Raw genomic sequence first — 16,007 nt, 5'->3', positions numbered from 1 at the left:
CTGTCCGCTGTAGGTTTTGTTGATTGCAGAAAAATATCACTACATAAAATCATTAAGGCTGGGGAAGACCTCCATGATCATCAAGTTTTACCTTTGACCTCATACCACGATTCCCTGGAGTCTAGAAACTTTCTTGTCAGAATTTGATGAAAAGTGGTGTCACAGTGTTACCCAGGCTGAAGAATCACACTGCTTTTAATACACAGAAGCTTGTATGTTATGTTCCTAAGTTATTTGTGGAGTTAGACTAGTGTTTTTTCCCTTAATATTTAAAGGAATACCTTTTCCCCTCACTGAATATTGTCTCCTTCTTTCACCTTCCCAAGCAGTTATATTCACTTAATGTTGTTACAGCCAGCATAGTTTTTACTGCTTTTGTATCAAAGCAGCATGCAAATAGGAAAGCCTGGCTGGTATTCATAGCTGTGTGGTAAAAGCAGCAGAGAACCAGCTCAGGAAGGGTAGCAGTCCAAGGTCTTGACCAGCAGTGCTTGAGTAAGTGGTACAGCCTCTTGTCATGTTGGTATTCTCCATCTCCAAATGACTTGTACTTTGATTTGAAAAAGAATTTAATAACTTTTAAGATTTAAGATTTTTAACTAGGCATATACCGTAAAATAGGTCTAAATATTATTTGTAGGTATTAACTAATAACCTTAATGTTTTTAAATAAATCAATTAACAAAAAGAAGAACTCTGAAACAAGAAATGGCAGAAGCTTGATCCCAGGTGTTGGCTGAGCAGCTCGTACATTGTGACTTAGTACTAAATTTTTTATCGTATTTGTGAAGACATGGAACAAAATTTTGTTTTAAAGGAGTAATATTAGCATTAAATTAGTAAGAAAAAGCTGTGTAAGTAAATGTCAGGTAGTAAACTGAGTATACACCCCTATTATAATATGTTAGCATTTTCTAAAAGGTGATTACTGAATAACTCTGAAATTAAAATTTCTGTCTCTGGTGCCTATTAGCTTTTCTCAAATTCAGTTAACAGTAGGACTGAAATTGTGAGGACATTTTCTTTTTTTTTCCTCTTTATGCTGCATTGAGACCATTTGTATCTGTAACTGAAGTCAAGATGAAGTAAAGTAGGTGGGCTTTACAGAAGGTAAATCAGTGTGATTGAAACATGTCATCATATCAATTAGGTATAAATCCTGTTTCTACCAGAAGGCCTCCAGTACCATCTTCAGATTTGATATTTTTTCTTATTTGTCAGAGAACTGTTCAATAGGCAAGTGTCTATTAACAGTAACTGAAACTGCAAAGCTGGAATTAATAGAAGGTAATAATGGTGTAAAGGAAAGGCCTGTAGAACTGCAGTTACGTTTTGCTCTTTTATTTCTCTACATTACTTTAACCAATGTTTAATAGCACTGTATCTTATTTTTTACAAAATATTTTCATGTTTATTTCCTGCTTCCAGCTGAAAGCTTCATACAACAGTCACTACATGTCAGCACCTAAATCTTCATAATATTGTCATTCTCTAGTGAGTTTTGTTTTGTTTCAGACCATGGTTAGAGATCTTGCTCTGTATTCAATGTTGTCTTATTTTTCTTGTTAGTGCAAAATGTTTTCAAGGGAGGATAAACATTTACAGTGTATTGGTAGCAAGGCCATGGCTCTACATGAAACAAAGTTAACCTTGCTGTTCATCCATTAATTAAAGAATACAAAAGTTTTATTTTTTTCATTCTTGGTTTCTGTTTGCACATGATAATATATGCTTAATGGAATGGTCAAAGTCAGATGTATAAAAAAAAAACCAACCCCAAAATGAGCTTTTTATTTAGTGGTAGATGTGTATTTGTTTCTTTAAGCTTGTTTATCCTGGTGATAAACTGACCTACCTTACCATTTGATATATATTATAGACCTTTAAAAAATATGGAAAATTCTAAAAAAATTGTTAGGGTCAAAAATTCAGATCTCCATTAAGTTCCTTGAAGAAAGGGAAAAATAAAAGCAATAAAAATTCCCACCAATATAATTTAATGTAAGTAAATTCTTGAACATGTTATTTTTATATAAAGATATATTTTAATCATAGATGTAATTCTGTTCCTCAGTTAAATATTATGACTGAGGACAAAATCACTGTATTGCAATGATTAGAATATCACTTCTCAATCTTCTTTATAAAAACTCCCACCTAAAACATAAAAAACCCCACCGCAACAACAATAACCAAAATAACAAAACCAAAAAAAAAAAACCCACACCAAACCAAAACAACAAAAAAAATCCCACACAACAAAAAAACCCAAACCAAACAAAAAACCCTACCCCCAAACTCTGGAGATCTATATCCTCAGCTGGTGTAAAACACCACAGCAGTCTGACATAGGACAGGTGTGGCCACAGGAATTCCAAATTACTCGAGCAGAGCAGGTTCAGACAAGTGCATTTCAGTCCACGCAGCATATTTCAAATGCTGTGCTGGTTATGTGGACCAACTTTTGATGACATTTTTCATGACAAGAACAGCAGAAACAACAGTTTTGAAAATAAAGATACAGTATTTAAATAGATGATAAAAATCTTAACACTACTAGGTAGATGTGTTAAATAAAAACTGTCTGTAGTTTAATAATAAATTAAAAATAACCTTTGGGTTTGAGTCTGAAATATTTAGAGAGATATAATTCAGCATCTGGCTCTGTAGAGTTACTGGAGTGCATTTCAAAGTACTGCAGTGATATGAAACTAAACTTTTAATGTAAATTATATGGTGATTTGTGTAAAATTATAAATTGATAGTAAGTAACTATGTTGGATCACAGAGAAGTGTTGGTAGACCAGGTAAATTGTGGTTTTCCATCATTTTCTGTGGAAGCAATTTAGAATACGCAGGGCATAATTTCATTCTGGTGCTTGTTAATGGACAGTTAATAAATCAGGCCACAGAACTCCTTAGAAACATGAAGAAAATGAGGCTGTAGTTCAATAAAAAATGATAAAGTGCTTTAAATGATCGTTTGTCGTTTACTGCATTATTTCTCATGTCACAGTAGACATCAAAACCAACACAATGAGATACAATAGTGCTCTGGAATAAGTAAAACTGAGTCTGTTACTTACTGTAGTCAATATTTCCAGGTCTTGATGTTAAACTTAGTTTACTGTGGGATCAGAAGGGAAGCTTATAGTACAGGTTGAACTTGCACAGACATAAAGATCACCATAAATAATCTCTTATCTTGATATTTTCATTTGCAACAATGTGTATGTAAGAAGGAAGAAAAAGAGCAAGTTGGAAACAGTTCAGATCCAGTGTGTGGGGCAGCGGGCCTGAAATACACTGTTCAATGTTGTAAGTCAGAAGAGTGTTGCTGGAAATGTATAGAAATCTGAGAATTTATTCCAAGTTCATTGAGTGAAAGCTGCTATAATATGGATGCTTCTTCCATGGCTTCAATCCACCTAAAAAGTAGAGGAAAGAAAAATGGTACATACAAATTTTTTTTTTTTTTTTGCATTTTAACAAAAATAAGTACTTTAAGAACATAAAGCATTGAAGAAGACTATATTTTCCATCCCAGCTCTAATGAGGAACAATAGTTCTGTGATTAAAGTGGGGAGCAGAGTACTGGGACTCTTGCTTTCTAGTACAATCTTGATCAGTCATTTATTGTAAAATCTCAAAGTCAGTGCTGTCTTAGAATAGGAAAGATGAATATGGCAAAGTATGATTTAAAGCAACAAAACCTCCTATAAATACTAATTTCTTTTTTTGTGTGTCTTGGGGTGCTGGGTTTTTATTACAAATCTTGTGGCTATCTTATTATGTGAAAGCTGTAACATTAGAGTGGGAAATCCAAACAATTATTTGTGGATGAGAAAACTAAGAAATGGGTAAATTTAACATATAAATTAGAAGGTTTTTCTACAGTAATCACTTTTGACAGACTTCTATCTATGACTCCTGAGGCTCAGTCTCTTCTTTACCTACAGAAGGGAGCAAATTCTCCTTCCTGAAGGAACTGAAAAGCACCAGGTAGATTTTTAATGTCAGTCAGGCCAGTCACATGCAATCTTGCTTAATCAAAATTCTGAAAGCTGTTTTTTCATCTGTTACAAAGGTGTTCTGAAGTGAAGGAGGGACAAATCCTCACATAAGCTCACTGGCTGATGTGGAAGTCTATCCCCATACCTATGTGCTGAATTGTTATCCTCTGCTCGGAAGCTATAAAAGAGGGTCTGCTTGTGGTAGAGATGAAAAACTGTATCCACGCTTCCTTCCTCCTTTTCTGGGGCAATGGTGAAACCCAACAAAGGCAAACTTTCTGTAGCAACTTTGTCCTGAAAGTGAAGAAGCGAACCAAAATGTAGAGAGAAGGCTTGTAACAGTTTGAGGGCTCTTTCTGAAAAGCAAATGATCCAACCCCTCTGTGACAGTTCTGCAAAAGCAGTAGTGTGGATGTTCTGCTGGACACATGGCTTTTAACCCAAACAGGAGCGGTGCCTGTGTACTGCACATGTTTTATCTACTCTGAGTCTTGAACACTCTCAAAGTCCAGTTCTTCATAATCATCCATGTGGCCATGAAGGTCAAATTAGCCATTCATTTAATGGCTGCCTTTGACATTATGGTCCAGGAGACAAACTTGAGATTACTAAGAGTACAGCAGCAGTTCTGAAAGCCTGAGACTCACTTCCAGTTATGTTTATTTCAATCATTTTTATTTGCTGGCTGCAAGTAGTGGTTCTTTTGGTACCTTGTCATTTCTTTTCACAGCATGAGTGACTTTTTTAGAAATCTGCTCTTTCTCAAGCTGCACACATGCTTTCCAAAAGGCTGCTTGGAAATTTCCTAGTTAGTAATGCAATTAATCATTAATTTACTCCCATGAATTTAGCTTGGCAGACACAGCTTTGTACGAGTCAAAGAAAACCATAAGCCTTAATGAAATTGCAGTTAAGCTGTTACTGATAGCTGCAGTTTTTGGTCACTACATTTAGGTAGATTATATGTGTATACTGCCTTTGTCTCTGCTTTTAGAAGATAAATTGCAGCCTAGGAATGTAAAGTAACCCATTATTGCTTTTTTCCTATTGCTAAATTAGAAATAATCACTTTTAAGGTTAAAAGAGATAAGGCAATTGTGTTGGATACAGAATTTGATGCTAATGGTCTGAACTGCTGGCTTTGGCCATGAATCCTTTTGTGACTCAATCGCCTCATCTGTTTAAAGGGGATAACATTGCTTCATGTAACCAGCACAGGGGTGGTGGCAATTCAAGTTTAAATATCTGATGTTTGCAAAGTATTCTAAAGGCTTAAAGTACCAAGCATTGCTTTGACAGGTTTTTGTATTCTATATCCTTTATTTGAGCAAATGAATTTTTATGGTTTTACTTATGAAATCTGTCAATTATAACCAAACTTTATATCACACTTCAAGTTCATCTGTATTACAGCTATTATATAATAAGAAAAGGGATAAAATACATAAAAATCATCTAGCTGATACCCAGCCTCCTTGACTGTAAGGAAGAGCTTGCAGGCCAACACAGAAGGCATTGTTCTCACTTCTGCCTCCTGTCTTTCTCTGTTGGTGCTAGTTGGACAAGCATGTCTTATTTATATTTGCCAAACTACAAGATCCTCCTCCCCACCCAAAATGGATCATAGTACTCTCCCTCTACAAAATATGTGACAGTTACTAAGTGCACCAGAGAATATGGAAGGATCTTGAAGTCTTTAGGTGTAAATATGTATGTTAAGGTTCCCAGTGGTTGACAATTTAAAATAGTATGAATAATAAGAAATCAAATAATGAAGGGCAGCATGTGACAGGTCCAGGTAGGACTGTGGCCAAGTCAGTCTGTTAGGACCAGGTCTCAGTAGCAGGTAGTTGGAAGAACTACCATTTATACCTTTCCCATTTACTGGTCTCCTGCCTGTAGGAAGCAAAGAAGGAGTCTCGGATAGAAAACTATTTCAAGACAGATTACACAGTACCTCGTTTGCTAGGTAGGTGTAGAGGACTTTGCCTTTGATAACAAACCAGCGTTTCTTCCAGTGTCTTTTGCCTCCCTTACATCTGCTGAGGTAACCACTTATGGTAGCTCCCTCTCCTGAGGCTGCCACCTGGAGCACAGAAGGAGAAATCAGGATTTGTAACAGTAAAGTTTTTTCCCCCTCTTGATTATGCATGTTTGCATCATACCAACCACTAAGTGAAACCTTAAAAGTATTGATACAGAAAAAATATAAGCATGCTATTATTGTTCTTTTTAACTGTTTGAATATTTATAGGTAAACTTAATTCTCAGTTACTCCAATGGAAAATATGCAGTTGAGTTATTATTGAGGTCAGTAAGATTACAGTTGTTTTCTGAAAAGCCAAACTTGTCCCTTTTTCCACATCTGGTGGCTTTGGGGTGCTTTTCATATTTTAAAAGTACATGCTTCCAGAAGTGGAGTCTTGTAGCTGAACACTTTCAAGACGTAGGTATATATAGGGTCTTGTTATGTTTTTATATTAATTTATGTTAATCGCTTTGGTAATGACTTGGTTTCATTTTTGAAATAATATTTCTGAGAAGACTTGCTCCTCTTATAGAAATATTTTGAAGTCTGAAGGCTTAATGTTCTCAAAAATCCAGGTTTTGAGTAGATGGAACTATACACATGCACACATAGAATGCAGTGTGCATCATTTGTTACAGCAGTAAACTATAGTAGTATTGGATTTGGAAACAAAGGACATAGATTCAAAAGCAGCTTTTGTAACACTGATACAAGAGATGATTGAGAATTAAAATAGCAGTGTTTTGCAGCAGCACAGAAATGTTCCAGGACATGGAGTAATGCTATTGTGAGATAGTTCTTGTTAATAAAGATGTGCTGCTTCCCTGTGGATAAAAAGGTGATGCTTTTTTCCTCATGGGGTTGAAATTCTGCCTGCTAGTTCTTTTAGTACTCAATTTGTGTGTTTGTATTACGTGCTTGTATCTTTGGCATGGTTTCATGAACAAACCTCAAGAAATTGTGCAGTGTCTCGACTGCACAATGAGTTCAGCAAAATGTTTGCACCCTAGTCTCTTTAATACAATGATAAATGCCTGCAGAAATGGGAGTGCCTTACTGTACTCAAGTTCAGTGGGCAGTTTAACTACCTAGAATCAGTCATCAACATGATTGGCACCTTGTTCCTGGAAAGAATACTAACACAATTGGAGAAATCATGTCCCCATTGAAATTAGTGGAAATTTTGTTTACATTGGCGAAGTCAAGATTTTACCCATTTGATTTGAAATAGTTTTGTTTGAACTGGAGGGGAAGTGCCTGGTGAAACATGCATGCTCTTGAATTGGCTGCCAAGGACTACTCACTAATTAAGTCTATTTCCTAAGTAAGTGTTATTTTATTTCTCTTGAAATCAAAGATTTCAGAAGTAAGGGCCTTATTAAGAAAGGTAACTGATGACCAGTATATCATGCTCTGTTGATCTGCCCTCTTGTTCTGAGTAGTGCCCTGAAAGCATTTTAGTTTTTTCAAGACTTTATAGGCTGATGAGCAAATTAAAGTACCATACTCTCCCACTCTCTCAGTGGGCTCAAGACACTTCTGTGGTATCTCCAGAGCTCAGAGTATTTTTGTGAACACTACTGTGAAAAGCAAAAAAAAAAAAAGAAATTGCATGATGAAAGTAAACCAAGGCATGTACTGAGCCCACTGCACACAGTATAATTTAAAAACATAGCAGCTGAAATATGAGCACACACTTTTCTATAGTTCTTTGCCTTTCTCAGGCAGCTTGGTTCCTACCTCCATGAGAGCTGAAGGGATTTTCTTCTGTTTCTTAAAAGATGAATAATGAATATTGTGGAAAACAGAGGAGAAGGCACTGCTTGAACACCTAGATGAAGCTGGAGGGAAGCTCACACTTAGTGGTCGCTCTGCAAGATTAAGAAAATTCAGAAAGGGAAGGGGGAAATGGATAAGTTGGTATATATCAGGCTAGGGTAGAGACATGATACACTAATATAAATAACTATGGAACATGCAATGCCTCCTTTACACACAGTTTTTACTTCAGCCTTTCTTTCAAATAACCTTTTTAAGTCTGATGAATGGGTTCCATGGCACCCTCAGTTAATGGTACTAACCTAAAGTTTTTGAAAAGGCCTGCAAGAAAGCTGACAGAGCTCAAAACACAGCTTGTTTTCTTCTTGTTTAAAATGAGCATTAAGCAAATGGTTTTGACATCTTTCTCCTTTATGTTCTGTAACACCTTTCCAGGATAGATTCACTAATGCAACATTCTTTCTGTATGAACCATTCATTATCTTTGAGTTGTACATGGGAGACAGTTATTCTGTATCTGAAAATTCCATTAGGCCCATGTGTCCGAGTTAATATCTTCATGATTTCACTTCTGGCAACACATTATTTGAAAGCTCTTAGTAAAGCATAGCATTAGTTTAGCACAAATCTTAGTTACTGTTTCTGGACACACATTGGCTTGGGGATGCTTTTTTTGGCTGTTGTGACAGCATCTGTTGATGTATTTTCTTGGCTAGCATGAATTTCTTTAATCAGAAGGGAAAAAACAAAGCTTCATCTGTCCATGCCTTTTTTCCTGGCAATGTAGTAAGCTTACTGTTAGAGACTATCTACATGAGTAGTTGTGCAAGAAAATTATTTCCTGTTCACTCTCTGTTCATATATCTGTAACCCCTCACCCCCTTTTGTCTTTTATTTGGATGTGTACTTAAATCAGAAGAGACTTATACAGTAGGATAATAATACAAAGTTCTAGATAGGCAGTAGCTCTTCTGCTTTGAATTCATACTTTCATCTATAGCTAGATAAACTTGCCTTGTAAAGCATCTCTTAGTGACTCTGCACTTTGCTTTTTGTAAAAGCAACAACATGGATGAGGACAGTGAAGAACCACAAAGACATGTTTTATTTTAATGGATAATTAATTGGAAATGACAGGGAATAGTTATCACCTATAATTACGTCACAAAATAAAATAGTTCAGTTAGGAAGAACCTACAACAATCTAGTCCAATTGCTTGACTAATTAAGGGTTGCCCAAATATTAAAACATGTTATTAAGGGCATTGTTTAAATGTCTCTTAAACACTGACAGGCAGGGGGTATAGACTACCCCTCTAGAAAGCCTGTTCCAATGTTTGACCACCCTCTGGTAAAATAAAGGTTTCCTCATATCAAGTCAGAGCCTTCCCTGCTGAAGTGCTGAACTTTTCTCATGTGTCTTGTCACTGGAGCAGAGGGAGAAGAGATCAGCACCACTGTTTCCATGTCTCCTCCTCAGGAAGCTTCCGAGAGCACCTTCCAGACTCCTTATCTTCAAAGGAGGCAAAATCAGTCCTCAGCTGCTCCTCGTAGGACACTGTTTTTATCATTATTCTGGTTTATCCAAAGGCTAAGGGAGGTCTCACAGAACTGGCTTATAATCATACAATCCCAGAATGTTTTGAGTTGGAAGAGACCTTAAATTTCATCTTGTTCTGTTGAAAGCGAAGGGAGATGACCCATCCTTGTTGATCAGCATCGACTCCGTTTTATTGATCCAAAATGCAGGTTTTTATAACTGTGTTAATTAGGCTCATACATATTGCAAAACTCGAGCTCACGATAGGCTACAGAACAAACACTAACCCCTCCTTTTGTTTTCAATACCTGTGGTTTGTTATTGAATCCAAGATTTATTTTCTCACCCTGTTATGAAAGTTCTCAAGGCCTCCATGTTATTGAAGACAGACTTGAGAACTTAGCTGTTTACAGAAACAGGCTGTGAGAATTTGCTCCTCACAGCTGCCTTTTAAGCCATTTCTGAGCAAAATTCTCCAACATTGTTCCATCCCCTGACATGGGCAGGGATGCCTTTCACTAGACCAGGTGGCTCCAAGGTCGGTCCAACCAGGCCTGGAACACTTCCAAGGGACAGGGCAGCTGCAGCTTCTCCAGGAAACCTGTGCCAGTGCCTCATCACCCTCTGAGCAAAGAATTTCTTCTGTGGAGCTAACCTAAGTTTCCTCTGTTCCAGTCTGAAAAAAACACTTTGCTAAACTTGATTTTATGGCTCACTAAGCAGTTTTAGCTGCTATAGAGCCTGGCTCTCCCAGAACCTCAGTACACATGCCTCAAACTTGAAATGAGGAGTACTATTTAACAAAACACAATTTAGAAGGCAGGTCCTAAATCATCCCCATTATACAAGTAGGAAATAGATTTGTCAGTTTTGTCAAGAATGAAGGAATCTTACCTCTTTTCTTAAGTTCCACATAGCAGCTATCACAGACTTTGGCTACTTGATCTTTGAGGTACTTCATAGGGTACTTTTTTCTTGAACAATTTCGACATACAATCTGTTTCAGCAAGAGGAGAGGCACATAAATACAATATAAGTTTATAGATATGCACATACAAAACAAATACCCTGAGCTGGCTGGGAGAGGAAGTTGGATAGTGGACCAGACATGACTCTCGCCTGAATCTGTGGCAGTCAGGAAACGCCTGCTGATTGAAATGTGATTGCTGTAGCTTTACACTGTTGCAAGCCAAGCAGAATTGGTCACTGTATTTGGTTGCACGCTATTGCTGTGTCCTTCTCTCCAGGAATTTACACCTTCCCACCACTGAATCACAGAAAGACCTCTTTAATATGACTTCTGTTTTCGTAGCTTTGTAAGTAACATTGTTTTCTTAAACAAGTTTGTGTGCTCCTCCAAACCCTGTGTATGTACAGATTGATTTTCTCAGTGGAATTAGGAAAAAAGATTAAGTTAAACGCTTTTTTATCCTATCAAAAATTGCTGTTGGTTTTATTAAAATAAATTTTAAAATCAGGTTAAAAGACAGCAGTGGTTTAAAACAGGACTGCAGTTTTATGTATACAGGCAAATCTCTTTAGTCAGAGGTCTAGGGATAAAACCAGGAAAGCTTATAGATCCCCTGAGCTTTAGGGCAAAAGGCAATAGTTCTTTGGAGCACAGAGGAAACAGTCCCTTTAAGTCACCGATTGAACCATGCTCTGCTGCTGAGTTTCTTCACTTTCCTTGGAAGATCATTTTGCCAGCTGTTACTAGGGACAGGACATGGAGTAGTTGTGCTACTGCTCTGGTCGAGAACAGAGGCTGTATTTTTAGTCGATTTCTTCATTGTCTCTAGAGCTAGCTGTGTGTTAGATAAAAGGGCTGCACTCAAAAACAATTATCCTGTCAGCCTTTAACAACTAGCCTTTAGGAGGTAATTTGACCTTAAGGAAAAGTTACTTTTGTTATTCCTTCTAGTAACAGTAGAAACCTAACTAGCTAATTTAGCAAAGCGCTCACTGGTTCTGTTAGAAGTCGAATTGTCATTTTGATGTTGCTACAAATTTTCAGGTTACAGCAGCGGCCTCCAGTGTCCTAGAGGTGTGAATAAAACCCCCTTGAGAAGCTGGCACAGCTCTTACCTTCCCGCAGGCATGGCAATGATGTCGCCTCAAAGTGAGGGTAAAGTCACAGCCACAGTTCATGCACATCATGACATGGGACACGGGCACCAGTGTAGGAGGCCTCTCACCCAAGGGTATTCCAAGCCTTTCCCTTAGCTTAAAATCAAAGAAGAATAAATGAAGAAGCATCCACACTTCCTAAGTCCACTTAGTCAGCCCTGTTGCATTACTTACTATTCTCTCATTTCAGTCTACCTTCACCTACGAAGATCCCCAAATTTTCTCATTCTTAATGCACTTCTATAAGTGGCATACAGCTGCTTCAGCATTGAAAGACTAGCACACACTGCTGTTAAAGCGAGTCACAAAAGGTAAAAATCCACATAAACCTATTTTTGGTCAGGCCCTGACACTCTTCCACATCAGAAAAGTATCTGACTAATTGCATATGAAAATTGCAGGTAGGAACATGACTTAAAAACATCTTTTTGTTAGCAGCTTTTGAAATGATATCCAAAACAAGCTCTACAACCTTAAATCGAAAAAGCCCCTGAGCTCGTTGTCATTACACCTTGGGACAGCTGTGTGATAAGGGAAGGGAGGATAAAGAAAACAGTAGAGCCAAAGATGAATTTACCCCACTCCAAATCTGATCCATGCTTTCTGGTTGATCTCAGTATGTGTAAGCAGTTTTAGAAAATGTATTTACTGTTCCTAGTTCTTGAAATGCATCACATGGCAGTGATGTTCAGGTGCCTTTGCTCCAAGCCCAGGGAGCCACAATCAGTGTGGAACTAAATGCAAGCTAACAAGGTGTGCTACTTCAGGTTCAGCACCAAAGTATTATGAATGCCCCATTGTGATTTCACAACTGCTCAGCATTTTGCACAAGTAGGACAAATTTTGTGCTTTTGAAGGATTGTTTCCTGTATGGAAATTAGGCTTCTGCCGACACACAGGATCTAAACACAGACAAATCAAATTCCTCCAAGTTTCTCAATGCGCGCATTCAAGCTTATACCAGAGGCAGAGATGCAAAATAAATTATTGTTTCATTTGTTGAAAAAGGATTTGGTTTAGATTAAACTGACTCATTTCAAATTATTTTTCTGTGAAATATTTGAAAGTAGATTCGAATACAGGCCAGAAAAACAAGTCCGATTTGTTTTTGAATTAATTTTTTACTTTCTGATGTCTTAAAAAAACAATTCATAGAATGGTTGAATTTGGAAAGGAACTCTGAAGGTCACCTGGTTCAACCACTCTGCTCAGGCAAAGCCATGTAGTGGCAGTTGGCAAGAACCGTGTATGGATGTCTTCTGAACATCTCCAAGGATGGAGACTCCACAACCTCCTCAGGCAACCCTGGGTGCCAATGCTCAGTCGCCCTCAGGGTGAAAAAGTGTTTGCTGCTGTTTAAAGAAATTTCCTGTGTTTCAGTTTGTGGCCACTGCCTCTAGTCCTGTTACTGGACACCACTGAGAACAGCCCAGCTTCTTATTCTTTGTGCCCTCCAGGTATTCATACAGTAGATGATCCCTGAGCCTTCTCTTCTCCTGGCTGAACAGTCCCAGCTTTCTCAGCCTTTTCTCCTATCTGAGGTGCTCCAGTCCCTTATCAGCTTTGCTGCCCTTTCTTGACTCTTCCCAAGGTTTCCACGTGTCATACTGAGGAGCCCAGCATTGGACACAGCACTCCAGATGTGACCTCACCAGCACTCTTCTGTATTTAGTAAAACTGGGGCTCTATGTAATCTAAAATAGCTTTTTAAATTTTTATCAGATGCAGGTTTTGCCTCTTTAACTAGGAGTAGAATAACTGAAAATAATGAGATAATAATATGCATAATTGCACTGGTATAATTTCAATATTGCTGGTGGGGTTTGCACTGATAGTGACTTTATTGTGTATATGATATTAGTGTAATTAATGGGTAGTTTTTTTTTTTTAATCTGTGAAGTTTGTAGCTATTTTTAATAGAACCAAATAACTACTTGTTTGTTGTTACGACAAAACAATCTTCCTCCAGAAGAAAGAAGCAAAGGCCATAGAGTATGGAGTGTGATTAATATTTCAGAGGTGGCCCATGAGCTGTGATGAGTTTCACTGTTCAAGCTTGGTATGCTTATTTAAATGAAAATAGAATGTATGGCTACTAGGAACTCCATATTGTTCAACCCTCCTCCTTTCATGTCTCTGTCTTTCTCTCCCTTCCCTTTTCAAGTATTGAAAGATTTGGCCTCCTTTTACCTCCACGCTACTGTGGAAAGTCGAAGTCTTGTGAGCTTTGCAGTCATCTGGGATGTGTTTGGTGATGCAGCTGTACCAGTCATCCCTTTCTGAGCAAGAGCTGGGGAATGAAATACAGCAGAGCAGTCAATGCCATGTACAGCAGGGACTGAAACAAACTGATCAGAGGAGGAAAGTTTCACTTCATGAATGTTTGCTTTTCCCCACAACGGCACTGAACTTGTAATTTTCTGACCAGGAACAAAATTGACTGTTGGACATATTCAGAGTGACGATTAGTGTAGCTCCATGCTTAGGACTGTGACTGAGAAGGAACCAAATACCCAGAAATTCTTTCAAAGTAGTCTCTGGCTTTGCTATAAGCTGCTCAATCCTGGATCACACAGGACAATATGAAGTGGCTCTTTTTGTCCTGTCTTTTTGTCCTTGTCTGGCCTATCTTTTAGGGACTCTAGTGCATAGAGTGTTGGCATACAGGGGCTGCTCAAAACAAGCATGTTTATGCCCATCTCTATAGTGGGCTGCTTAGGTGAATTGAATATAGGGAAATGCAGAAGTGTATTGCCCACAGTAGAGGTATGAATGATTAATTTTCCTTTAGCTTCTTCACAGACAGCCTCCTGTCTCCTGGAACAGAAGAAGCCAGGATAGCAATTATTGAAGGAAGCTGGGTGTTCCCTGGAGTTGCAGTTACCCGTGGAGGCCAGTAATTCTCCACACTGGCCCCTAGATGCCCCCTGTGGACAAGGCAAACCAGCGAGCACTTCCCATTTGCCTGCTAGTCCAACTATCCGCAAAAACCAGCAGGGTGGGTTCCTGTTATTTTACAGATGCATTTGCTGTGTTACAGCTGTGAGGTATCCTGTTTTAGCTGTTTTTTCTGCTGTGATTTCAAACTGTGCACTTCCTGTTCATCTGAAACTCTGCACAGCTCTAGCGGTTTCTAGCCTGACACTGGAGAGAATGCAACTCAGTGTGGTCTCCCCTTTCCAGATCATACCAGCCACTCACATTAAAGCTACCCACTAGCCTTTGTTGTAAAAACTAGCAGTGGTATCATTGCCAGCTGCTGTTCAGCTGTGATTTCCTCACACTGTCCTCATGAAGACCACCAAACATGACATCTGAGAACAACTTGTGTTTATGGTCTTAAAAAAAAAAAAAAAAAAAAAAAAAAAAAAAAGGCACAAAAAGAGAGGAAAGGAAATATCAGATTTCCAGATTTTCTTGATGATCTTTGACTTGGTATCCCTCTGCACTATAAGCACAAGCCTTTGTCTGACAAACATCAGCCTGTGCAAAATTCAACAAGCCTGGAGCAGAAACTCTGAGCTAGTGTATGTACTACAAATGGGGTAGCTTCTTCTGGAAGCGAAGGAGCTAAGTTACAGGAGATCACCTCTGTCAAGAGTAAGACTACTAGTCACAGAATCCCAGAATGGTTTGGGTTGGAAGAGACCTTAAAGATCATCTCATGCCATGGGCCTGCCATGGGTGGGGACACCCTTCCCTAGACCAGGTTGCTCAGAGCTCTATTTAGCCTAGTCACTCCTTATTACTACCAAAGTTACCACCTGTCAAATTACACTTTCTAAGAAATCTGAAGATGTCTGTACCTTCCAGACAAATCATGTTCACTGGCTAGAAAACACTAAAATAAGTCCTGATTTTCCTGATTTAAACATTTGTCTTGCTAATTCTTTAATGGAATTTCTCTTCACTTGAGAATTAATATATGATTAAAAAATCCAAAAGAAACACAAAGGAAATCATGGCCTATACAGTGGTGGAAATTAAAGCCACTTTAGGAAAGACAGGTAAGAAGGACAACATAGCAAAAGTCTGTATCTAATTGGCCCCTTAAGCCTCTTTTCCACTCAATTAAAAATATCTAGGAAGTAATTAGCAATTTTTAGTGACTAAATGTGGGAATAACACCCATATGCTGATAAGTAAAATCAATTATGTCAATTTGCATAGTCTTAATTAGATATTTGACTGGTTGCATGAAAGCTCAGCAGAGTTTTTGCTGAACCTCTGACACTCAGAAGCTCAGCCCTTAATCCACCGTTGCCGCATTTGGTCCTTGTAGGATTTTTGGGATGCATCTTCTGTGCTGAGCTATCGGTTATCCATGTCAGCTTATATATTCATCATTAAGCAAGCAGAAAGAAGGGGTCAAGTTGCCATTGCATTTCACTAGACAGCAGGGGACATCCACAGAACAAAGAAATTGGACCAGGATGGGATTTTGTCAGAGCGCTATCACTATCACTTTAAATTAACCTTGTAGGAGGTAATATTGACTGTGTTATCCTAATATTTTCTC

General features: G+C 38.2%; 2 protein-coding genes across 2 annotated transcripts in view; one reads left to right on the top strand and one right to left on the bottom strand.

Annotated features, from left to right (window-relative positions):
* Nucleotides 1-16,007, top strand: part of LOC132078221 (uncharacterized) — a 100,715-nt gene that overhangs the window by 683 nt on the left and 84,025 nt on the right. The window lies entirely within an intron of this gene.
* Nucleotides 693-16,007, bottom strand: part of FGD5 (FYVE, RhoGEF and PH domain containing 5) — a 74,772-nt gene continuing 59,457 nt past the window's right edge. Inside the window, exons 15-21 of the mRNA XM_059480254.1 lie at nucleotides 13,679-13,778; nucleotides 11,447-11,584; nucleotides 10,256-10,358; nucleotides 7,783-7,913; nucleotides 5,971-6,099; nucleotides 4,159-4,307; nucleotides 693-3,428 (exon numbers count right to left, since the gene is read on the bottom strand). Of these exons, the coding sequence (XP_059336237.1) occupies nucleotides 3,392-3,428; nucleotides 4,159-4,307; nucleotides 5,971-6,099; nucleotides 7,783-7,913; nucleotides 10,256-10,358; nucleotides 11,447-11,584; nucleotides 13,679-13,778 (787 nt within the window). The 3' untranslated portion in view covers nucleotides 693-3,391. The remainder of the gene's footprint in view (nucleotides 3,429-4,158; nucleotides 4,308-5,970; nucleotides 6,100-7,782; nucleotides 7,914-10,255; nucleotides 10,359-11,446; nucleotides 11,585-13,678; nucleotides 13,779-16,007) is intronic.

This window comes from Ammospiza nelsoni, chromosome 11 (assembly GCF_027579445.1).
Source record: "Ammospiza nelsoni isolate bAmmNel1 chromosome 11, bAmmNel1.pri, whole genome shotgun sequence".
Lineage (NCBI taxonomy): Eukaryota > Metazoa > Chordata > Aves > Passeriformes > Passerellidae > Ammospiza > Ammospiza nelsoni.
Note: the sequence above shows the minus strand (reverse complement) of the source record. Positions and strands in the feature narration are given on the sequence as shown.